The following is a 25,901-nucleotide window of genomic DNA, read 5'->3' on the forward strand; positions in this document are numbered from 1 at the left end:
TGTTAACATACAGTAACATCAGAACTCATTAATTAAAGATCTATTTGGGAAGCCTATAAGAACACATTCACTCTTTCATTCTTTCTTATTATTCTCTAGGCAGGCATGAAAGAGTTTTTGAGAGGTGCATATCATTTTTGCTTTAATAAATCCAGCTGGTTTTCATGACTGTTGACCTTGATATCTCTACTTCATTGCTCCTGCAAGGATCGTGTCTAATGTCTTCAGTCTGGAAGAATTGCCTGTTTTCCTCTTTTTTGAGGTTTAGTTTTAATTTTCTCCTTTTTAATTATGGTAATTTACACATATTTTAAGTCATTTATGAAACACCAATCTTGTTAATGTCTTGTAAATGATTTGTCTATTGTTTTCTGCTTTTATTTTCAGATTGAAGAATTTCGAAGGCTGAGGACACATGTGAAGGGGGCGGAACTTGTGGAAGGCTGTGATGGGATTTTGGGAGACAATTTTAGACCCACTCAGCCACTCAGTGACAGAGTCATCAGAGCTGCATTTCAGTAGCCAAAGAGAACAGGAGCAAGCCCCCTTCATCCGGGTATGTGCAGACTGAGCAAGGAAGTGGGCACATAGTCATGTCACCTAGCAGACCAAAGTTGCTCTCCTGGTGGTCCCGATAATTCAGCAGCATGAATTTTATTTTGATACAATTTATGACACTTTCTCAAGCCCCTTTAATTTACAAGTGAGATGGTTTTAAATAAATTTCATACAGTGTTCAAAACCATCTGCAGCCCTGACATTTCCCACCAGAGCAGCCTTTCATTCCACACTTGGCTTTAGTATTGGCTGTCAGAAGGGAAGGCACCCTGAGACAGAGGAACAGGGCTTGCAAACACCCCGTTAGTGCTCTGCTGTGTGAAACCCCTGAAACTTCAGCAGTCACCTCTGATGTCTGCGGAACATAAAGGAAAGGACGAGAGAGGTTTATGAACCTCAAAGCTGACCCTTGTTGTCTAATACAGGTTTGATTTTTGTTGTTTTCTTCGGTTAGGAGGGGGCAGGTCTGTTATGAATGAAAATACTTGTCTTATGGAAGTGATATTATTTGATAACAAGAAGCACTGATTAATAACTGAATGTGGTTATTTTGTTGGTTAAAGCAATTATACATTTTGATATATTGAATTCAATAAATGTATTCCTTATCCCTAAGAAGCTAACATAAATAAAATATCACAAACATGGAAAAGATAGAGTCTATAAAAATGCTTATACACTGATTGTCTCTTTACCTTGTAAATTACCTGAGTGCATACATAGGTCAGTACACCTGGCTGACAAACCACTGCTTCCTACAGCAGTTTCTTGGGTAAGCAGGACAGAGCTTTGACTGTTTAATAGATGATTGGGAGTATTTAGTTATTTACTATGGGAGTGGTACACTGGATTTGGCGAGTCACATATGAATAAAAATCTCTGGCATCCAGCAGCTCACAGTCTCATGAGCTTGATAGTGAGACACAGGAATTTAAAAAGGTGATTGTTTTGTCTATGTGTTTCCCAATCCATTTTTTTTTGCCTGTCATGACTGTACTGTATGTACCCAGCCAAACTATCTTTTTTCTTCTGAAGTTGTGCTTTGCTCATATAGGCCTTCCTGCCCTGCCTTTTGCCTTGAACTCTTAGCTATCTTACAGACACAACTCAAATTTTGCTCTTAGCATGAATTCTCTGCTTCTCCTTCAATTTGTACCTCTCATTTTTATGTTCTTTCTTCCATTTAGCTATTTATGTATTTATTCTTTTTTGGTTAGATTTCAAACTTCGTAAGGGTTGAAACGTGTATTTTACTTTGAGTCCATTATGATATAATACATAACACTTCGCATCTTGAGTGTCTGTGCAAATTAGAAGTTCCTGAGATATATGTATGTTCTACATTTCTGCCATTTATTCATTCTCAATTTCTAGGTTAGACAGTACAGTTCCTCTTATCCTGATTTTGTAGATGATGAGAGCCAGGCAGTGTTCTTTTTGGTAAGAATGAGAAGAAACTTTTAGTGATGCACATATATAGTAGTAAAAATTGAGCAAAAAAAATTTTTTTTATTTGATTAAAAGTCATTATTGAGCACCTACTGTGTGAGTGGTTCTGGTATACATATATGAGAAGAACAGACACGATCTCTGCTCTCATAAAACAGAGTTTGAGGCGGGGAACCTGACAATGGAAAAACAAAGACTTCAAAAATATGCAGCTTCATATTGTAATAAACTCCATGAATGAGAAGGAGAAAGAAATGTAGCGATGGAGATTTCGAATAGAGAGAATACCCTTTGAAGAGCTTCCAGGGGCTCCTCCTTGTGGAGTAGGTAAGAATTTAATTCGTTGAGGCACCTGAAGGAAGGCACTTTGAGTCTGGGAATAGAAATCAAAGCAGAAAGTTAGGCAGGGCCCTTTCTCAGGCTTTTACTCGGGGGAGTGGCCTGATCCCTTGTGTTTTCAGTAGATCATATGATTGGGGAATGAACACATTGGAGTATAATGGGCCAAGACAGGAATAAAGGAATACTTCAGAGGTCAGCTGGGTAGCCAAGGTGAAAGATTACAGGTTTGTGTAGGCTTGGGTACTAGACTAGGCACGTTGGAGGTGGAGAGACGTTAATGTACGTGAAACAGACTTTGAAAGTGATAGTGATAAATTGGATGAGGTGGAGGATGGTGGAAGTATCAAAGATAACTTAGGGACCTTTGGAAACTGTGGACAGCAGGAAAGCTGGAGGAGGCCCCATTTAGGACGGAAAGAAAGCTAAAGAGTCGAATGAGGATGGTAAAGGCTCGGAAGCTGAGGGGCTGGGCCACAGCGAGGTGGGGAACCCGTGTCCACTGCCGCTGCCACTCGGGCCTGTTCACGTGGTTCATGCGGGTGTCGTCTTTGCCATGATGATCCCAGCATCCAGGGGAGCCACCAGGACTTCTCCTTCGGGCCCTGGAAGCCGACAGCAGCCAAGACCCACGTCATGAACTCGGCAGATGTGGAGAAGTTAGTTGATGAAATGCACATGTAACTCCCTGCCCTCCCCCCGAAATGATGTTTGGAGACAACGTTTTAAGAATCCAGCATGGTTCTGGCTTTGGGATTGAGTTCAGTGCTACAGCTGCTTCAAGGTGTATCAACAACTACCAACAAATGCTTAGATTAGGCTGTGCGAAGGGTGCCAGGAAACAGGACGGGGGGTGAACACTCCGGGGAAGTAATTAAACTGGAGGATTGAATCTATACAACAGATTAGAAGGGAACATTACTTGGAGAATCACTCTAGTTAAAATTGTACCTACAACCGATCATATAAATACAGAGAAATTGAAAGCCACAGAACAAGTTTTTGCTCAGCAAGAGAAACATAACAAAATAAACAGACAGCCAACTAAAAGGGAAATGATATTTTCAAACAGCAGCTCAGATAAGGGCCTAATATCCAAAATATACAAAGAACTCATAAAACTCAACAACAAACAAACAAACAATCCAATAAAAAAATGGGAAGAGGACATGAACAGACACTTCTCCCAGGAAGAAATACAAATGGCCAACAGATATATAAAAAGATGCTCATCTTCTTTAGTTATTAGAGAAATGCAAATCAAAACTGCAATGAGATACCACCTCACACCTGTTAGATTAGCTATTATTAACAAGACAAGTAATAGCAAATGTTGGAGAGGCTGTGGAGAAAAAGGAACCCTCATACACTGTTGGTAGGAATGTAAAGTAGTACAATCATTATGGAAGAAAGTATGGTGGTTCCTCAAAAAACTGAAAATAGAACTACCTTATGACCCAGCAATCCCTCTACTGGGTATATACCCCCAAAACTCAGAAACATTGATACGTAAAGACATATGCAGCCCCACGTTCATTGCAGCATTGTTCACAGTGGCCAGGACATGGAAACAACCAAAAAGCCCATCGATAGATGGCTGGATAAAAAAGATATGGCACATATACACTATGGAATACTACTCAGCCATAAGAAATGATGACATTGGATCATTTACAGCAAAATGGTGGGATCTTGATAACATTATACGAAGTGAAATAAGTAAATCAGAAAAAACCAGGAACTGCATTATTCCATACGTAGGTGGGACATAAAAGTGAAACTAAGAGACATTGATAAGAGTGTGGTGGTTACGGGGGGAGGAGGGAGAGGGAAAAAAAAAATGGCAGAGAACAGATCTTTTTGAAGAAGTTCTGTTTGAGATGAACTTCATGATTATGGAGTTTCAAGACTAAGTGTGAAAGGTCAAGTACTGTCTTTCAGCTTTCTCCTGCCATTGCAGTCTTTTCTTGAGAATTGAGGGAGTACTTGTCAGAATGAATGACATGAGACTTTACCAGAGACCGATAAGACCTATATGTTAAGAGAATATACGTCACAAGAGAGCAAAATTGCTAATTTAATACACATTTCACCTTTCTCTTCATGGGATCTAATGAAATATCACAGTATTCACCGATCGAAGAGGCAGTTGTGAGAAGATAATATTTATATTTTCACAAAGAAGTGACCATAACCTCGCAGACTCATAAGAAAATGCACCTGTGGAACAGAACGGGATGTACCATATACTCATCTCTTTGGGCAAGTGACCTAACCTCTCTGTGCTTTGGTTAACTCAGCTGGAAAGACTCATGAGGATTTTATTAACATTTATTTTTGATTTTTATTTTTTTTAGAGAGGGGAAGGAGAGAGCAGGAGAGAGACAGGGACATTTGTTCTTGTATATGCCCTGACTGGGGATCAAACTGGCAGCCTCTGAGCTTCAGAACGGTGCTCTAACCAACTCAGCTGTCTGGCCAGGGCTTTATTAACATTTGATGTTAATGTTTATGGGGATGGAGGGTGAACACTCCAAGGAAGTTATTAAACCGTATAGTTGGAGCATTTTGCGTAGTGACCTTACTTGAGTATGAAGGGAGGAGGCAGAGACACCCTGTGATGGCGGTTCTTGATAAACCGGGCTGGGGGCGGGGAGCAGAGGCTACAGCAACATAGAGGGCATGAGATTTACATTAACGTATAACCGAAGTATAACACTGTGTAAGTTTAAGGTGTACATAGTGTTGGTTTGATACACTTATATACTGCAATATAATTACCACTGCATTGACTAGTGTCTATTATGTTGCATAGATATCAATTCTTTTTTTTGGGGTGAGAATGAGACTACTACTTTTTTAAACACAAGAAATACTGGAACTTTTCTGTATACTTGGGGAATGAGCCAGAAGATGATGGGACTGAAGATGCTGTTTTCCAGAGGGGCTACTCCTAGCTGTGAAGTCTCTGAAAAGTTGGAAGGGGATGAAATCCTAGGCAAATTTGTAGACTGACTTTTGTTAAGAGAATATATACTTTATGTGCTGTAATAGGCAGGAGGAAGAGGTGGTGGTGGGTAGACTCAGTGATTCTATGACTTGCTTTTATTATTTAAGGAAGAATGGGGTAGCAGCCAGGAAGGCGAAATGGGAGTTTGGGACACAGTGAAGGGTGGAAGGGTGAGTAGACAGGGAAGACCCAGTAAGTGGGCAGGAAGTGAGGTGTGATGAGGTTTGTTGAACATGAATTTACAGGTTTAATATGCTGTCTGTGCATGTCAGTAACTATTAGTGACCCTTTTTAATGAGCTAAGATTGTTCTGAATTTTTGATTCATATGGTCCTAGACCGGAGTTGCCTCTCTCTGAATATCTAAATAACATCACTATTTTAGGTTTCTCTCTCTCTCTCTCTCTCACACACACACACACACACACACATGCACACACACACACACACTGAAAGAGTTTAATGTTAATGAAATGTATATTTCAGATACTTCACATTCACTGTATGATAGGAAGATAATGGGTAATTTTCAAAATCTTAAATCAGTTATAATTTAAGTATTTTAAAAAGGAGGATAAATTTGTGTCCCTTTTTTAGAGGCTGAGATTACTTAAAGGAGGCCTTTTTTCCAGAAATTCCTAAGAATGGTACAGGAATTCTTTCAAAGGTGACTCCAATTCTGACTTCATCTTTTTATGAATACATTTTTGATCCTTTTATCTTGAAATATGTTATACAAATCTAGTTACAATTCTACAAAAAATTATATTGGGAAATCAGACTTATGAATGTGTGCTTTTTATTTGATATTTAATAATGTCTTAAGGCTGGTAATTCAAATTTTTATTAAAGTGAAATGATTTTACAGTCAGTCTTTGAATTTAATGCATGAATGTTTCATTTAAGCTGTTGGAACCGAAAAGGAAAAAAAAAACCCCTTTTTTCCTGGTAGTTATCTAAAAAATGTTTAAAATAATTTAGATTTATTTTAGCTATGTTTTACTAAAATAACTTTAGTTTTTGGATGTAAAATGGCATTTATTTTGCATGACATGTCTAGACATCTGGAAGGCTTTGATAACCAAGACTTATTATTCCCATGAATAATCTGTGACTTTTTGTATTACCATTTAAGAAGTATAAATTTTGAGTTCAGACTTGTACAGAGAATTAGCATATAACTCACCCAGGTGCAGTGCTAGTTCAGGTTTCTGGGAGCCAGTTGACTTGAAACGATCCTTTGCCTATTGAATTTTCTATATGACGTAGGAGAACCAAGTCTTAATTACAACGAACAAAAAATAAGACCAAGCATTAGGTCCTGTTTATTTGTTGTTCTTGGTGTCATACAATTGGTGCTGCTCTATCAATGACATTATTATTTGCCTGTTTGTTTGATTAAGTATTAACCTATTTTAAAAAGGCTATTCTGACTATCTAGACTTACCTATTTCCCCTGTGACTCAGGTATTGTTAAACTGCGCTTATAATTACTGTAACTACAATTAATTATAATTATTTGCTTTCTGTAAAAAGCAATGCCACAGAGATCTTTAAATAGTTTCCTTTTTTCCCTGTTAAAAGGGAAAAATCTATGTCCTTCCAAACTCCCAAAATGTAGAAGAAAAAAAGAAAGGTTATTAAGCAACCATTTCTGAATGATTCCTTTGTCAAACTTGCCCTCATTTTTCTTTCTGGGTCTTTGAAGTCACCCTTGATGGTATTGAACTCTTCCCCATGTATACTTTTGCAATTAATAGTGTTGTCTTCTAAGCTTTAATGAAACTATAGCTAGGATCAATTCCATATCAGTTTTCTTTTTTAGCCTAAAAGAGTAGTAGGTTAGGGAAAGATAAGGCATTATAAGAAAGGAGGGGCTATGTGGGGAAAGGGAGATTATCAACTCAGAATGACCAAGTGGGTAAAAGCTATCATCTTTCCCAGATGCATGGAAAGCTCAAAGCCATATTTTCAGTCACTAGAACCTGAATTCTCCGCAGTCTATTAAGTTAACGTGATGCACAGCATTAGGGCGAGGAATGAAAGATAGATGGGCATAGCTGTTTTCTATGTACTGTAGCATATAGAATTTCTTAAAAATGGAAAGAATTTCCTAAAGGGTTTCCAAATTATTTTATAAAAAGGCCTCAATACCAAGGGTGCTCAACCTACCTATGGTGTTTTGATTATGTAATATAAAATAGTTATTAACCCAAGAATGAAAAATAGCAGAACTGTATAGGCGTTCTTCAAGATTACTAAACAAAAAGAATACAAAACAATTTTATGATCTTAAACCTGAAGGATATATTTTTTATAAAAAAGTCACTGAGGCCAAGTCATCTCTCCTAAACATGTTCTATCATGCCTTTCACCTCATGGATGCCTATTTTTGATAATTTCCTCAAATTAAATTTTTAGCTTTATTTTTCCACTTTGAGACTTATTAAGAAAAGCTTATAGAGAGGAATTCATGCCAATTTCTTTCTCTTTTACCTGCTGCCTGTTCTCTTGTAAAAAAGTTCGTAGAGATTTAGGAAAACAGAGGCCTCATAGAACTAGGGAACCATAAGGTCTCAGCACTCACTCTTAGAGGCCTCACAGCTCAGCCTGAGGGCGAGTCACCTACGCCTACAGCTTCTGCAAGATTACTCAACAAGAAGAACACTTCCTTTTCCCATATTTGTCCTTTTTGCTTTTTTATGTTTTAGAAATGTTAATCATTTATTGTGCATACAGCTTCTGTTACCACTAAATACAGATGACTCACCCATTTATATTCCTAGACCATGTCTATTACATTCTAGAGTGGAATGCCTGTCAATATGACTTTTCTTTGGGGTGTGTCAAAGGCATCTCAAACTCAACATTTACAAGATAGAATTTATGATGTTTCTTCACAGACTGGCTTTCTTCAAGTTTTCTTAGAAACTGATGTCATACTTGACACCCTTCTTTTTTTATTTTTTTATTTTTCTGAAGTTGGAAACGGGGAGGCAGTCAGATAGACTCCCACATGCGCCCGACCAGGATCCACCCAGCATGCCCACCAGGGGGTGATGTTCCACCCATCTGGGGCGTCGCTCTGTTGAGACCAGAGCCATTCTAGTGCCTGAGGCAGAGGCCACAGAGCCATCCTCAGCGCCCGGGCCATCTTTGCTCCAATGGAGCCTTGGCTGCGGGAGGGGAAGAGAGAGACAGAGAGGAAGGAGAGGGGGAGGGGTGGAGAAGCAGATGGGTGCTTCTGTGTGCCCTGGCCGGGAATCGAACCTGGGACTCCCGCTCACCAGGCCGATGCTCTACCACTGAGCCAACCGGCCAGGGCCTTGACACCCTTCTTGCTCACCTCACCTCACCTCCCATTTCCATTTATCATTCAGTTCTGCAGATTTTTCTTCTGATAGTTTCAAATTTATATATCTCTATTTCCATCATCACAACCCATAAAGTTAGCATTATCCCTCACCTAGACTGTTGCAAGAGCATCCTCCATCTCTTCTACATAGGACTGCCAAGAAAGATTTATAAAAATAGCAGACATGGATGACATAGAACAGTGGTCCCAATCCCCGGGCCGCAGACGGGTATCGGTACTGGTCTGTGGGCCATTTGGTACTGGTCCACAGAGAAAAAATAAATAACTTACATTATTTCCGTTTTATTTATATTTAAGTCTGAATGATGTTTTATTTTTAAAAAATGACCAGATTCCCTCTGTTACATCTAAGACTCACTCTTGACACTTGTCTCATAAGTTCAACAATTATATTTAAAAATACCACAGTTTTTACACTGGTCGCATAATTTTATTTTGTGCATTTATCCGTTCCACCCTACAGGCCAGTCCGTGAAAATATTTTCTGACATTAAACCGGTCCGTGGCCCAAAAAAGGTTGGGGACCATTGACATAGAGCACTCAAACATGTGTGTCAACTCTGAGGGATTGGTACAAAGGTGTTGAGTAGGATTCCAAATCTATACCTAAGCACAGTGTAAAATGGTGACATACTAATTGGCACTATTTGCCATGAGGGACTGGTAGTGGTATTGTGGCTTCTTATTGCCATCCATATAAAATGTAGTATCATTGGCATCTGATTTCAATGCTTCAGCTATTAGTACTGTCATTTGAAATGGGCTGTGGAAAATTCATCTGCATTTGATCAACCAATATGTAGCTTGGTGTTAGCAATTACAAGGAAATACAGAAACATGATGCAATGATGAAGTTCTCTAATTTACTTTCTTTTTGATATTTTCATTTAAATATGTAATAGTGATGGTCCTGATGATGATAGCATAGCAGATAGCTTACATATAGCACGACCTAGGAAGCCTGAAATCTCAGCATAGAAACGAAATGGCACAGGGGTGAGAAAAGGATGATGGCATAGTCATGTGCACGAACTCACTATTTGGGATGGAAGCCATCTGCTGAGGAAGGGAACGGGTGAGTTAGAGAGGAAGCCATGGGAGAGGAAAGACAGATACTGACATCACTTTCACAAAGGTGAGAAAAAAAATGTATTTTTCATATATACTTTTAAAAAGCCATACAAAATTCTTGCTTATTTAACTCTCGAGGTGTCGTACTAGTAATATATTTTTATGTCAGTACAAATGGGTTTGCCTTATTCTTTTGGCTACTTCTGTTTTAATTTAACAAATATTCTAGTTAAAACTTTTAACGAAACAATAATGTATATCATGCCCAATATCTTGGACAAAAGCTGACATATTTATTAGATAATGTGGAGGTCTCCCTAGTGAAGAAATTTGCACTAGGTAACATTCTCAAATAAATGAAATGTTACACATCCGTTTTCCTTTGCAGTGCTTCTCTAAACCTTTTCGGAATTTCTGAATTCCTGTAATTTCAGTAGTTAGAAACTCATAAAGGCTTTGTCCGTAGAAAATATTTTCAGGGTCATCTTAGAAGCATGGAGTCCAGTTGGATCTGAAAAAGTTATTTAATCTAATCTTTTGCCTGAAAAGGTCTTCAATCCTGGTTGCTCCCTTTCTGCAGAAACAAACCAGCAAAGAAACCCTTGTTGTCTGAGAATACCCACTGCAAAGCTTATTACTCCTGCCTAATGAAAAAGGAAAAGGAAAATCCTTCATGAAATACCGTCTGTAAAGTATTAACTAAATTGGAATGCCATTTTGATAGTAATATTTTTATGACTTGCCATAAATAAATATTTTTGATTAATGTAACTGGTTATATTCCAAGTACTCCAAGATTTATATTTTTCTTCTTTTTGCAGCACGCAAGAAATTCTATAGCTTTTATGCTGCAGATAAACTCATATTTTTCAGACATGAACATTCCTTCCCATTTTAGTATAGGGACAATTAATGGTTCTCTAATATCTTTTCTTTAAAGAATGATTATATTTAGTGGTTCCCAGCAATAAAATCACTGTAATTAGGAATAAAAGATTGTAAATAAGAATAACAATGTTATTAATCATCTAAGTTAGTCATTTATGGCACATTTCTGTACCTGAAATATTTCCATAGGAAATAATGTTAAAATCTACATTTACTTATAATTAGACATAATACAAACCTTCTCTCATTATAATAGTTGCCCAAATCCCAATTGAACTTAATTTCTTTGAATTTGATTTCTGGACTAAAAGCATTAAGCTTGAACTAGTGAAAAATGTATAATATGTGCATTCAATTAAGAAGTAATTAGATACTCAATCACCCTTACAACACACCAGGGATTAGGGGAGAAGGAAGAAAAATATGATGCACTGTAGTGTATAAAATAAATTTCTTAATTAGTTCAGTGCTAATTGAGATTGAGAAAGTGTCAAAGAATCATAACATAGGTTTACTTCTGAACAACTTTAAAAGCGAATAATGGTTAATGTTTTATACTTTGATACAGAGAAATGATCAAGCTACATGATTTACCCTAGAGTTGTTTTTTGTTTTGTTTTGGGTTTTGTTTTTTTGTTATTGTTGTTGGGTTTTTTTGTGACAGAGACAGAGCGTGACAGAGAGAGGGATAGATCGGGACAGACAGAGAAGAAGGGAGAGAGATGAGAAGCATCAGTTCTTCGTTGCGGTACCTAAACTGGTCATTGATTGCTTTCTCATATGTGCCTTGACCCAGGGGCTACAGCAGAGAGCGTGACCCCTTGCTCAAGTCAGCAACCTTGGGCTCAAGCTGGTGAGCCTTGCTCAAACCAAATGAGCCTGCGCTCAAGCTGGCGACCTCAGGGTCTTGAACCTGGGTCCTCCGTGTCCAGGTTCAACACTCTATTTATTGTGCCACCGTCTGGTCAGGCTACCCTAGAGTTTTTCTTTAAAAAGTTATTTATTGATTTTAGAGAGTGGAAGGGAAAGAGAGAGAAACATCAATTTATTGTTTCACTTATTTATACATTCATTGGTTGATTCTTGTATGTGCCCACAACCTTGGCATATTGGGAAAATGTTCTAACCAACTGAGCTACCTGGCCCTAGAGTTTTGATTAAAGTTTATACATTCAGTCTAACTTATACATATTATTGAGTGATTGGAAGGTAAAAAATAAATGCATTTTTTATATTTTAGACATTCTGTTTTATTTTATTTAATTTAATGCTCACAACAATTCTGTGAGGCGTGTCTTTTTATTTTCATTTTAGAAATAAAGAAACTGAGGCTAAGAGGGGTTGAGTAACTTGCTCAAGGTCACAGCCATTAAAGTGCAAAGCAAGGATTCAAACCAAGGTAGGTTTAATTGCAAACCCTGAGCTCTTTTCATTATATATACCACATACAAAATAACAAAAGGCAGAAAACTTTGACGTCCTTTATTTCTTTGCCTCCTTATATCTTTTAGAAAAGTTCCTGGGAATGAGATTCTTGGGGAAAAAGACATGCATGTTTAGTAACATATTGATAACATACACTCTATGAAGGGCTATGCTAATTTTTGCTTACACCATTAATGGAATATTTTATAGAAAGTGCCTTTGCCATTTTTTTTTTTTTTTGGTATTTTTCTGAAGTTGGAAACGGGGAGGCAGTCAGACAGACTCCCACATGCGCCATACTGGGATCCACCCGGCATGCCCACCAGGGGGCGATGCTCTGCCCACCAGGGGGCGATGCTCTGCCCATCCGGGGTGTCGCTCTGCTGCAACCAGAGCCATTCCAGCGCCTGAGGCAGAGGCCACAGAGCCATCCTCAGCGCCCGGGCCAACCTTGCTCCAATGGAGCCTTGGCTGCAAAAGGGGAAGAGAGAGAGAGGAAGGAGAGGGGGAGGGGTGGAGAAGCAGATGGGTGCTGCTCCTGTGTGCCCTGGCCGGGAATCGAACCCGGGACTCCTGCACATCAGGCCGATGCTCTACCACTGAGCCAACCGGCCAGGGCCTCGCCATTTATTTTTATCAATCACTTGGTACACCTGTCATCTCTCTCTCTCTCATCTTTTTACTCTTTGCTTTCTTGAAATGTGTTCCTCTCCATCTACCTATTGAAATGACCAGGGCAAAAAGTCAGCTCTGATTTCTTTCTCTTTTTGTCCTTTGTTCCCATGTATCTAAATACAGTGCATGTGCATGAAAGAAAATTTAAACTATACAGAACAAAAGGAAGAGGAAGCAAAAATTTCTCACACCCTTGTCTCAGTGGTAGCTGTCATCAGTCCTGGAGTATTCTGGTGGCATGGGTGACCTGTAGCACAGTGGCGGAAGGCTCAGGTTCCATTCTGACTCTGCCACTAATTAGTTGTGTGACCTTGAAAAAGTTACTGATATCTCTAAGTCTCTTTTTCTGTCATTTAAAAGAAGGCCCTAACTGTGTCTACTGCATAGGGTGGTTGTGGAGATATGATTACACACTGTAATCAAAGTGCTTAACATGATTTTGGTCCACAGTGTAAGTGTGCAATATATGTTGCCTTCAACATTATTTTTGTTAATTTGATCTCTCCTTATGCATTTATTTCATATGGATATGTAGATCTGTAGTGTTTCTCATGGGATTATATTATGTAGGCTGTTTTTTTATTCCTTAATGATATATCTTTTTATGCCATTGAAGAGATAACATACTTTTAAATACTATACATAAGTTGCCTTTAAGTATGTAACAAAATTTATTAAACTATTCCTCTATTATAGTACATTTAGGTCATTTTCAGTGTCTTGCTATAATCAACAATACTATGGTTAATTTCTGCATTTATTTTCTTAAAATATATATCTCCTGACCTGTGGTGGTGCAGTGGATAAAACGTCAACATGGAACGCTGAGATTGCAGGTTGGAAGCCTTGAGCTTGCCTGGTCATATAGGAAGTAACTACTACAAGTTGATACTTCCTGCTTCTTCCCCCACCCCTCTTCTCTCCAAAAAATCAATAAATCAAAAAAAAATTTTTTAAAGAAAAATGCCTTCCACTTAAAAAAATATATGTACATATATACATATATATGCATATTGTTTTCCTCAAGAGTTCTATCAGTTTACGATCCTACTAACCATGTTCCTAACTACACATTTATTTCTCTTTACCTTTACCAACATTGAATATTTTAAATTATTTTTATTCTTGCCAATCTGATTAAAAATGACTTTTGCATTATATTAAGTATTTCTGTGAACACTTGTTTTTCTTGAATTTTCTGTCCCGTTCTATTAATTTGTCTATTCATTAACATTAACAACATTTGTGGCAACATTGTGTATTTCACTGTTTTATAGGACAAGATCCCTTACCAATCTTCTGGTGGCATGTTCCTGGCTATTTTTACATGTTTAATTTGTCCAGAGAACATATGAGATCATTTTATCAGAAGGATTAAAATAAAGAATGAAAGAAAGAGAATGAGAAAAGGTGGAAGAAAAAATGAAAGGAAAAAAATCTTGTTAGAATGTGTCATTTGGGTTTGATTGAGTATATAGAGTAATTTGAGAAGAATTGCTATCCTTACAGTGATTAATCTTTTTTTCAAGGAACAATGCACAGATCTATGTTTATTGAAGTTTTTTTTTTGTTCTTTACACATTGTATAGTTCTCTCTTCTTACTAAATTGACTCCATGATATGCATTTGGGCTCTGGAGCCAGCCTGGGGTGGAGCTTGCTCCCCTTGGCCTGGGCAAACTGACATTCTTCCATCCTCAGTTTCCTCCTAATGAAGTGGAGGCACTTAGGGTCAAGCCTCTTAGAGATATTCTGAGGATTAAATGAAACATGGTAAAATACACAGGGCAGTCCTTAGCAAAGGGTTAGCATTCAACAGATGGGAGCTATTTCTAATATTGTTGTTGTTATAATTACCAATTTTGATTAGTGTCATTTTCCATTACATTTTTATATTGGTTAATATTTCATTGAAAAAATAATTGTTTAAAGTTATTTTATTATTGCTTGACTTTTTTACTAATCATTTCTATGGTTTTCAATAATATTTAGCTGATTGTTTTGAATTTTATAAACAGATTATAATCACATCTGTGAGAATTTTATCTCCTTTCTAATTTTAATACTTGCTGTTTTATTGCACCATCTAGTAATTTCAGAACAATGTCAAATAAATTAACAGTGATGTCTAGTACCCCTTTCTTATTTCTGATATACTTGGATTTCTATTTCCAAATTCAGAGGCATTTTTCTCATTCTTTTCTTTAAATCTTCAAAAGCATTTGTTGCTCTTGACCTCTTTCTTTCTGACTTTATTTTTTCCCTCATGACCACATACTGTTTCCAGTGGGTATAATGAAAAAGAAGGTAGCTATATGCCCTTGCTTTTAATGAAGGACATTTATTTTTAACCTCCTGTTTTGTGTATGACAGCATTTAGGTGGCTGTGTGAAAATATAAACATAATCAGACATAAATACTCCCTGATGGAGTTTAGTCTAGTGTTGAGAGTAAATCAGGTACACAGCTAATTTAAAACAAAAGCAGCCGTGTATAGAAACCTCCCAGAGGGAGGGTTCTACTAGCGCACAGGAGAAATAGACCATATTGAAAGAGAGAGTCCTTATGTCTAGTATATAGCTATTTCTTAAAAGACTCTTTTTTGGGGGGAGATTTTACATTGAGTTATCTTAAAGAGGGATGCTCTAGTGTGTTATCAATGAACTGAGCCAGACACATTGAAACCCTGTGACCTGCAGTGGCCTTTGAGAACAAGGACATGTGTGTACCTGTGCTTTTTTAGTTTTGATACCTTTCAGGAAATTCTCCAATAATGATTTGATTTGCACTTATTCCCAAAGGTCTCCTGGTAGAAGATAATTTAAGGTTCAGAAATAGTCACATGAAAGATGGCATCTGATAATTATATTAGAATAGCTGATAATTTAGAAGACTTCTTAAAATATGGCCATACTTCAAAGTCTCATTATGGACAATGATCATTGTATAATAGAACATTTCCTTTTATAGTTTTCTAATTATTTATGAATAGATAAATGTGTATTTGGACAAAGTTCCAAAGGAGATAAAGTCAGCCTTATTACCTTTATATGTTCAAAATGTCATTTCTTTAAACCAGTTACCAATGAATTTAGTTATTTTGTGAAAACTTTAGAAAATACACAAATATATAAAAAAGTTTTATCATAGTGATAATCCATTAAACATAGGCAGTTAATTTTGTTTCCACCACAAATTGTAGTAACATAACAGGAAACATTTTTTTTTAAGTGCACTAAACTACAAGGGTGGCAAAAACAAAAGAGGAGACAACAGCAATAGTATTGTGGAAACTGGAAGCAGATGGGTGTGTGGTAATGGATTTAGCGTATGGAAGGAGCAGACCTGTTGATATGAGAGACTCCCTCAAAGTCTCAGGAACTCGCGGCAACAGTATTACTAGAAGTTGGAGTGAAAGGAGGCTCACATCATCTGTGTTGGTTAGAAGCTGTTTGAGAAGCACTTACATCTCGAAATCCTTTCCCAGTCCTCAGTGGGTACATGGAGATACCCTCTGGAGATGACGAAGAGTGTCTATTAGGGGACATAAGCACAATTGGTCAGGATCAGGATACCGCACTGAAAAGAAGGTAATCAAATACCATCCCCATACATCGTGTCTCCCTTCTCCCCCACTCGGCCTCCAATGTATTGGTGGAAAGGCCGGTACCCAGACAGGTGGCTGGAAGGATCTTTCTGGAGAATCCGACACTCAGGTATTTCTCTACTGAAATAGCCCCACCGGCTCATCCTGTGGTGAGGCCCTTGTGTGCTTGGAACCTCTGGCTTCTTGGAGTGGTTGTTCCCTTCCTTAGCTTTGAGCATTTAAAGATATTTGAAGAAAGCCTGTAACATGTAAGAGTCCAAAACAAAAGAAGAAGACAAAGTGTAAGAATAAATACTTAGGAAGAGAAAACTTCAGAAAGGTAATCATCCAGAGCCTCAGGGAGGGAAGGGAAGGGAAGAAGTTGCAACCATGGCATGGGACTGAGGTGCTATTAAGAAACTGAAAACATGAAAGCAGAAATGAATATTTTCATAGCAGAATTGGAAAGCAGAATTAAATTTCTTAGAAAGTAGAGCAAAAGCAGAAGAGAATAAAATAAAGTTGGAGAACCAATTTAGGAGCTCCGTTATACAAATAATAGTAAAAGTAGAGAGAGAACAGAGAAAATGGAGACGAGGAATTAGCAACAAAATTGTTCCAAACATTTTCTTAGAACGCATGGGGCATAATTTTACAAATTGTAAAGGACGCACTGAATTTCCAGCACAGTACATCAGAATGTACTCACACCAAGGCGCTATCACTGTGAAATTTCTGGGCACTGGGGGAAAAAGAAAAGCAGGTCAAAAAATCAAAGAACCTTGGATGTGAATATCAGACATCTCAACAGCATGCTGGAAGCTAAAAGTCAGTGAAGGATGACTCAGAATTCTGAGGGAATAGTAAAACCCACTTAAAATTTCTTACCCCCTCAAAAAATTCCTTACCCGTTCAAACTTTCAATTTGAGATGACTTCTCAGAGTCATTTTCAGGTATCAAAGTCACTGAAAATTTACTGCACAGGGAACTGCTGGAAGATGTGCTTCACTGAAATGGAGTAAGCCAAGAAAACAGATCTGAGATTCAGGAAACAGGAGATCAAACAAAAGAAAGGCAAAGGAGGTTGCCGGAGTAGAGATGAGGTGAGGTTGTGGGCAGAAAGGGTGTCAGTCCAGATGTGAGCAGATGAGAAGGTTCTGGAAGAGTTTTCTTAGGAAGGTGAGATTTTATAGACTGCATTATGTCTTTAACTTTCTGAGAGTAGAATCAGGCAATTGGTAGGTAGTTTTGTGTTGACTACCTAGGAAGCTATGGTACTCAAGCCTAGATAATTATTAATTCCAGAGAAAACAAAAAACTGTGCAGGAAAGGAGAGTTACTGATGTATTAATACACATAGCTTAGCTCTGAAAATATTTAAATCATTGCAATACTAAAAGCTGAATGTTCATCCAGCCATAGTTACTATATAGCCATACTGGGAAAATGGGTGAAGGGGAAGGTTTATGTGTATGGGGGTGTTAATGTGTGTGGGGTTGGGGCTAACAGGAGGAAAGAGGGCCACATCTTCATTCTCCATGGGAAAAGTCAACAGATAATACTAAACCAGAAATTTGAAAAGGAGCAATAAATACAATCACGCTACTTAGCTTTATGGTACTAATGGAAGAGGAAATTGGTGGCGAATGGGATGAGCGATAGTTTTCCTAACAAACCTTATAGAATCATTTAACCCTTTAAACTGTGTGCATATATCATCTTGAGGCAAATAAATACAAATAGGAGCAATTGTCATGGTCATTTTGTTACACTTTTAAAAATGTTTGTACCTACACACACAAACACAAACACTATGCATTCTCTTTTTACTTATTTATTTATTATTAGATTGAGGAGAAAAGGAGGGGGAGAAGCAGAAGCATTAAATTGCAGTAGTTACTTCCTGTGTGTAACTTGACCAGGAAAGGCCAGGGTTTTGGAAAGACACCCTCAGTATTCCAGGTCTATGCTTTATCCGCTGTGCCACTACAGGTCAGGCTACTGTGCATTTTCTTGGAGTGTTTGCCTTGAGCCAAATATTGTGCTGGACCTTGGAAACACTGTGAATGAGACCAAGTATGGTTCCATCCCATGAAAGCTCTCTCTGAAATGCTAAAAAGTAAATTTCAAACACCGGCTACAGAAAATAATAGAACATCCAGTACTGTAGTTCAATTTTCAGCTAGTGAGGTATCTATAAAATTAACTGAAATTGTCACTAGTAGTTCAGTCATATGCCTTGGAGGCACTGTTGTCAGATTATATCTTATCTGTTGTCATATTACATTCTCACACAATCCCTATGAGGTAGATATTGTTACATGAGGCTCAGAAGGGACAGGTAGCTTGCCTAGAATTTTATAGCAAGTTGATGGCTGGCAGAGTTGAGATTAGACTTGGGTCCCCCTGATTCTAAACCATACCCCAAATTGTGATCAGCTGAAACTTTTAACAAGTAATCTGGTATCTGCAGGGAACAAGATCAAGCGTCTTTCTTTGAGTGGAACTAATATCAAGATAATTTTCATACTTCCTTGCACCGGGAAGTGACATTTTCTTTGTTTGAAAACTGTAAAGTAGGAAAAGCTCAATAAACATAGGGTATTATATTTAGTTTCTTCTGAGAGCAAGATTTTAGCGGAGTGAGTGCCTAAATTCACCAGCAGAGTTCACACTCAGGTACATTAGAATTTTTCAGCATTTACGGAAGTTGGGGGTGGTGGGGGGGTGGAGGAGGACAAGGGGATGGGGGGATAAATGGTGATGGACACAGACTTGACTTGGGGTGGTGGTGAACACACAGCACAGTGTACAGGTGATATGTAGTAGAATCATTCACCTGAAACCTGCATCATTTTGTTAGTGTTGCCCCAATAAATTTAATAGAAGGAAAATAATTCAAAAATGAATCTAAATGATTTTATTTTGAAATAATTATATTTTGAAATAATGTAAAAATGAATGAGACATCAGCCAACACATGGGTCGACTGCCATGTGGATGTATGGTCAATGTTAAAATGCTTTGGGTTAGGACATGACCTTTATTATTAGAGTGAGTGCATAATTATTTACTTATATTTTGTTTAGTTGATATTTTGGACCATAATAACTTAATTTTTAGAATGTTTAGATATGGTCTTAAAATGAAATTTCATTACATTTATTTATTTGTTTTTAATTTTGAGAATACCTTTATTAAAACTGGGGACAGTGAGCCTGACCAGGCAGTGGCGCAGTGGATAGAGCATTGGATTGGGATGCAGAGAACCCAGGTTCGAGACTCCAAGGTTGCCAGCTTGAACGCGGGCTCATCTGATTTGAGCAAAGCTCACCAGCTTGGACCCAAGGTTGCTGCCTTGAGCAAGGGGTTACTCAGTCTGCTGTAGCCCCACAGTCAAGGCACATATGAGAAAGCAATCAATGAACAACTAAGGTGTCCCAATGAAAAACTGATGATTAATGCTTCTCATCTCTCTGTCTATCCCTCTCTCTGACTCTCTCTCTGTGTCTCTGTGAAAAAAAAAAAAAAAGCTGAGGACAGTGAAACAAGAAAAGGTTTAGGATTGAAAAAGCAACAGGAGAGCCTTGGCAGGCTGCTTTGGCTCATTGGAAAGTTGGAGAGAAGGAATCCTTAAAGACTGGTTCAGGGGGTTAGCCAGGGACAAGCTGCCACTGCCCACTGCTTCTCTGGTCCAAGTCTCATGGGGACCCTTAGAGTTTAGAAAATGCATACCTAAGAGGGAGGAAGAGGGGGGAGGGAACTAATGGGCATGCTCCTGGGAGGGAGAGTGCCAAATTTTATTACTTTTTATAAATGTGGAGTATTTGTTTCTAGACTAGCCTTTCTTAGTGTGTTCTGCAGGGCATTTAGACATCAAGATGTTTGTTAAATCAGGGTGTGACTTTCCACATAAATTTGGATAATGCTGTATGTAGTATTCTTTTGGGGATTTACAGTTCATGTTAGCATATTAGAGACTCTGAGATGGTTTTATATGGAATAACTATATTTTACTATATTTAACCAGCATTTCTGCAATTTTTCTGAACATGGATTCATTTTTCCAGTTTACTTCTAGAGTTATGTGGAACACATTTGAGAAAACTGGACTTCAGATTATAATTCTTTTGTGGAAAATTTATACATCATGACCTCTAGGCACCTTTTAGCTCTGCAGTGCTGTGGCTTTACAGTTTTGATTGTCAGTCAATTTCATGTCAGTCACTTTTGATTTATAATTTGTTGGAAGTGTTTAGATGCCTATGCAGATTATGACTTGCTGGAGGAGGAGACACAACCCCTACTCATGCTCAGATCTGAGCTCCTACTTGGGGAAGTGAAAACCCAGGGACCATTTTGATTGAACACATAGTTTAAATACACACACACACACACACACACACACACACACACACATACACAAAACAAAGTCACAAGGTTTATATCAATTAGATCTCAGAATGGAAATGGAGTGATCTTTGGAAAAGGCAGTCCTCTGTCCCAGGTCCTGAGCGAGCAGGAGATAGCAGGTTAGCAAGCAACTTATAAGGAGGTTGGTGTGGTGGTCACTAATTTTTTCACAGGCTCAACTCTGCGTGATCATTTTAAAAGGTGCTCTGGGAAGGCAAGGCGGGAACTGATGGTGGCAATTCTAAGCTTCGGTCTTTATCTTAAATGCCCAGATTCAGGGTGTGAGCAGGGTTGTCATACCATGAAATGCCTAAATAGCAACTCAGAGTGGCTGTTTGCTCATTGCATGGGTTATAATTATCAGGTATATACAACAACAATGTCCTGTTTTACCTTGGCAATCATATCTTTGAGATATACTCTTTAGGTTTTGGTCATGATTATTTTATTTGAAATGTAGTTTGGAAATAAATACTCCAGCATTATAAATATTTTTTAATAAATTGTTTCAGAAATGATATATAATAAATATGTACATATGCATTCATGTGTGGACATGTGTTTGTATATATGTATAGGCACATACACATACACCATACATGGACAATTTTAAAGTACAGTCTATTGTATAATTCCTTAAGGAAGGAAGTTAGCATATTTCCCCATGTATAAGTTGCACCTTTTTTGAAAAATTTGGGGTCTAAAAACTGGGTGCATCTTATACAGTGGTTGTAGATTTTTTACTTGCATTTCCCATTTTTTTTGTGCTTGTATTTGCACTCATTGTTAAAGACTGATTCATCATCAGACACAGATGAGGACAAGCTAATGGATGGGAGTTTTGACAGTGATGAAGAGTTGTATGAATTTTATGATGAATAAAACCTGAGTTCAGTAACTTTTTTTTTTTGCATTTTTCTGAAGCTGGAAACGGGGAGAGACAGTCAGACTCCCGCATGCGCCCGACCAGGATCCACCCGGCACGCCCACCAGGGGGCAACGCTCTGCTCACCAGGGAGCGATGCTCTGCCCCTCCGGGGCGTCGCTCTGTCGCAACCAGAGCCACTCTAGCGCCTGGGGCAGAGGCCAAGGAGCCATCCCCAGCGCCCGGGCCATCTTTGCTCCAATGGAGCCTCGGCTGCGGGAGGGGAAGAGAGAGACAGAGAGGAAGGAGAGGGAGAGGGGTGGAGAAGCAGATGGTTGCCTCTCCTGTGTGCCCTGGCTGGGAATTGAACCCAGGACCCCTGCACGCCAGGCCGACGCTCTACCACTGAGCCAACCGGCCTGGGCTGAGTTCAGTAACTTTATGTAATACTTTTTCTTTTCAAATTTTGGGCCCCAAAATTAAGGTATGTCTTATACATGGGAGCATCTTATACATGGAGAAATATGGATTTGATTTATCTCCAGTTTTTGTTTTTTTTCAGCAGTGAATGTCCTTACACATAAAGTTTTTGTATAATTGGTACACATTAAGTTTTTGCATGATTGGATGTTTATATATGTATGATGAGCTCCTAGAAGTGTAATTCCAGGTCAAAAGTATATGCATTATGAATTTTAATAGATATTCTATTGTTCAAAAAATTGGGCCCGTTGTCCTTTAGCTACTGTACAGGAGTGTCAGTTTCACCTCTCCCATCTCAGGCAACAGGAGGGGTTACTATTAAACTAAAAGCTGATGTCATTTTCCTAAATGGGAAATTCACGACCTTGCAAAGTACTATTATTTTATGTATTATTCTCCATTTGTTATATTTGCATTTATTTAATAGAATTGTAAAGTTATCTGGGACCAGGAAGAAGTGGTCTTTGTGCTCAAGTGGTTACTATCTGTGTTTGTTACACAAAATTAATGACAGTAGCCGAAAGCTTTATTATTAAATGTGATGTGTACATTTTTTGTTGCTCGATTTTGGTGTAAAGTATTTGCTTCTATGAAATTTTGCATTAATAGATTCTGCCATACCAATAAAATCACGGTAAACTGCAGAAAATTTTACAGAGGTGGCAAACCTGAGATATTTTGAAGTTTCTAAATTTTCTTATGAAGTTTTTAGCTTTTACTGTCTCTAGTTGGACTGTAAAAAGACTTTTCAGTCTGCTGGGGAGGAATGTCAGTAACATAATTGACTCATTCTTTTTGCATGAAGGAGGAAGACAGTGGTCCCATAGTGCCCTTGGATGAGAAACGGAAACTTTTGAGCCACAGCTTCGGTTTTACCTGAAAGCCTGCATTGTTTGTCTTCATCTAATCCAGCCTCGATGGACATCCTCAGCTGCCTGTACACATACTCTAATGAAATATTAGCAATGGCTGTACATTCAAAAGAAACCCCAGAGTCTATATCCACATCTTCCCTGGTAGTATTCCTATTTTTACACATAGTGTTTATTGCTTATATGTAGAAGAAATGAAACTAGCTTTCAGAGTTGTTATTAATATGAATATATATCATGTATTAATGTTGAGACAGGAAAAACACATTTTTGGCATTAGTAATCCTTCATTTTCTGTCTCCAACAGAAAATTTACTCCTTCGGAGAATAATGTAATTCTTGATAATAAAATAAGAGTTTTGATCAAGAAAAGCATACAGCTTCAAAATGGGGTGTAAAAGATTAGTAAGAACCGTATTTCATGTTATGTTCCAGCCTTCAGACCACAATGGATGTCAGGCTGGTTATTATGGAAAACAGTTTGGGAGTTGATGCAAAACATAATACTCACTTTATATAGAACTTTCTCAGTAAAAGGATTTATTTGAAGATATGAATCTAATCATATTTATTTGACATATCAGAAGCTTTGGTTTCTAGGACAAAAAAAAGTTGGTACCCTGAATAGCTATTTTTCCCCATGATAGAAACATAAATTTAATAGTATCTATATAATAATTTAGTGTTGCACATTCTGTAGGACTTCAAAATATTTTATTCTGTGGATTTCATGTCTTCAGTATATTGAGATGTTTCTTTCAAAGGTAACCAACAATATCTCTATTTTAAATTTAAGTGCTACCAACAAATTAAAGCATACACTTATATATAGTTAAGTGTGACAGAATGAGATAATTTATGTAAAATAGTAGAGTGCCTGGGAAAATGCAAGTGTTTAGTGCTTAAATAAATGTTTGTTGTTATGATTATTGTTGTAAAACTAGTACTTCAATAACATAGTCCCAATTTGGAGGGATTCTGTGATGCAAAATATCTAAGTTAGAAATAGGAATAATACAGGTAGAATAAGCATATATTGAGAGACTTAAATGTATTAGGTAGAGATTGTAATAATGAGAGCTTTAAATTCAAGTAAAAATCATCGCAAGCATCCCTGAGATCAGAAGTGTAGAAAGTTCACAGAGGAGCCTTGGGCGGGGAGGGAAGGAGCAGAGCTCTAGCAGTGAGGGAAAGCGGAGTCTTGTGAAGGGCTCTGGTCTGTGGGAGCCCTGGACCACACCAGGGTGGCGTCAGGCGGAGCCTCGGGAGGCAGAGCAAGCTTGGGCTCTTCTTTTCCATGGTTTCTCTCACGTGTACAGAGATGAAGAAGTGACAAAGCATAGTTACACAAACTGGCATATTTAAACATTTATCTTACAGAAAAAACTGACAAACCACGAACAGCGGGTCCTTGGTTTACGACAGTCTCGACATATGATGTTTCGAGTTTATGATGCTCACTCACATAAAAACTTAAAAAAATTGATACGTGAGTGTTTTGGCTTACACTGTTAGCGTCATACTTACGGACTACGTGGGCGAACTAGTCTGGTTGTGTGCAGCAGGAGAATATGCAGTAACGCAGCATATGAGTTGGCATCCTATAGTATGCTTACCTACACCATTTTGAACTGTTCAAAGTGCAAGTGTTTCATTTGTGATAGGCTAGGGTGTGCTTTGACTTACACCAGAATTCAAATGACATCACTGCCGTAGGAATGGAACTGTATTGTAACCCGAGGACGCCCTGTACTTGCCAAATACTGACTGCAGGTATAGCTTTACTTGTAGTCAACAGCAAAGACAAACTGAAGCCTTTCATGAAGGAGAGGCCAGATGGCAGTGCTGGTGGGCCTTTGGTTGACCCTGGTCCAGGCCCTGGAGTGAAACAGTTCCCAGGCACCGGCCTCTCTGTTCTGGGCTGTGGTTGGCGTGGAGCTGCCAGAGGCTGTTCCTGGACCTAACTTCTGATGCTTCTTGTGGTCTCCAATTATCTGTCCCTTAAGAATGCAAAATAAACAAACATAACAACAAAAACAAATTCAAATGACTTTCAGCGTGATAGGCAGTGTCCCACATTTTCCTTTTTCCTCTTCAGTATATATATAAATGTATGCGTGTGTATATTATATATACATATAATATTTATACATATGTAATTGAGGAACCAACTTTATTTGCTGTGTATTTTCTGAGTCAAAGGACTAAAATGATCCACTTGGCTCATTGTGTGGTATCTGTTGTTGAGACTGTGTAGAAGCTGAATATTCTTTAACACAGAAAACGCCCTCTTTCCGCAGTTAGGTGCCTCAGAGCCAGACCGTGAAGCTGTTTATAACGATGCTTTTGTAGGAAAGAATTTGAAAAGGCAATCTGTCAATCAGCAAAAGTGCAAAGAAATGATATCCCATCTCTGCCGTTTTGATGGTGGCCTGGGAAGAAAACTAGTAGATGTGACAACAGACCTGAAAGGGGGAAGGAGTCTCTTAAAGCAGGAACGAGTGTTAAGGGTGGAGGAGTTAACTAGGGATGAAGGACACATTTCAAAGATCTTGAAATTTAACTTGGGGTAAATTTTGTTTACCTAACAAAAGAAAAAGGTGACAAATGAAGGTGTTTTCCACATAGCTTACACATCTAAAATCACTTCTGAGTTGTGGTAATTAATGTACCTGATCATGTGTAAAGTCATATTTTTCTCAGTTTTGTCAGTTAAGATAATTTGAGCCTTCTCTTTTTTTTCTTTTTCTTTTCTTTTCTTTCTCTCTCTCTCTTTTTTTATTGTTGTTGGTATGTTTAGCTGAAGGCTAGCCAATATTGTTGCTCTTGTCAGAGAACCAATATCTGATTTTTTTTGGTTTTCTCCTCTTTGTTTCTAGCTTCAAATTCGTT

The 25,901-nt window shown here is 38.1% G+C and overlaps 1 protein-coding gene and 1 non-coding gene across 3 annotated transcripts in view; one reads left to right on the forward strand and one right to left on the reverse strand.

Annotated features, from left to right (window-relative positions):
* Positions 1–25,424, forward strand: part of CA8 (carbonic anhydrase 8) — a 113,897-nt gene extending 88,473 nt beyond the window's left edge. The window contains exons 8-9 of one of the 2 annotated variants that reach the window (XM_066379000.1): positions 388–556; positions 22,943–25,424. In XM_066379000.1, coding sequence (XP_066235097.1) covers positions 388–522 — 135 coding nt within the window. In that variant the 3' untranslated portion in view covers positions 523–556; positions 22,943–25,424. Of the gene's footprint in view, positions 1–387; positions 1,211–22,942 lie in introns of those variants that run through there. The other variant, XM_066379001.1, reaches the window with a different exon arrangement.
* Positions 12,659–12,734, reverse strand: TRNAI-GAU (transfer RNA isoleucine (anticodon GAU)). The gene has a single exon. It is a non-coding gene; the product is annotated as a tRNA-Ile (tRNA).
* Positions 25,425–25,901: the final 477 nt, after the last annotated feature.

Source organism: Saccopteryx leptura, chromosome 3, assembly GCF_036850995.1.
Source record: "Saccopteryx leptura isolate mSacLep1 chromosome 3, mSacLep1_pri_phased_curated, whole genome shotgun sequence".
Classification (NCBI taxonomy): domain Eukaryota; kingdom Metazoa; phylum Chordata; class Mammalia; order Chiroptera; family Emballonuridae; genus Saccopteryx; species Saccopteryx leptura.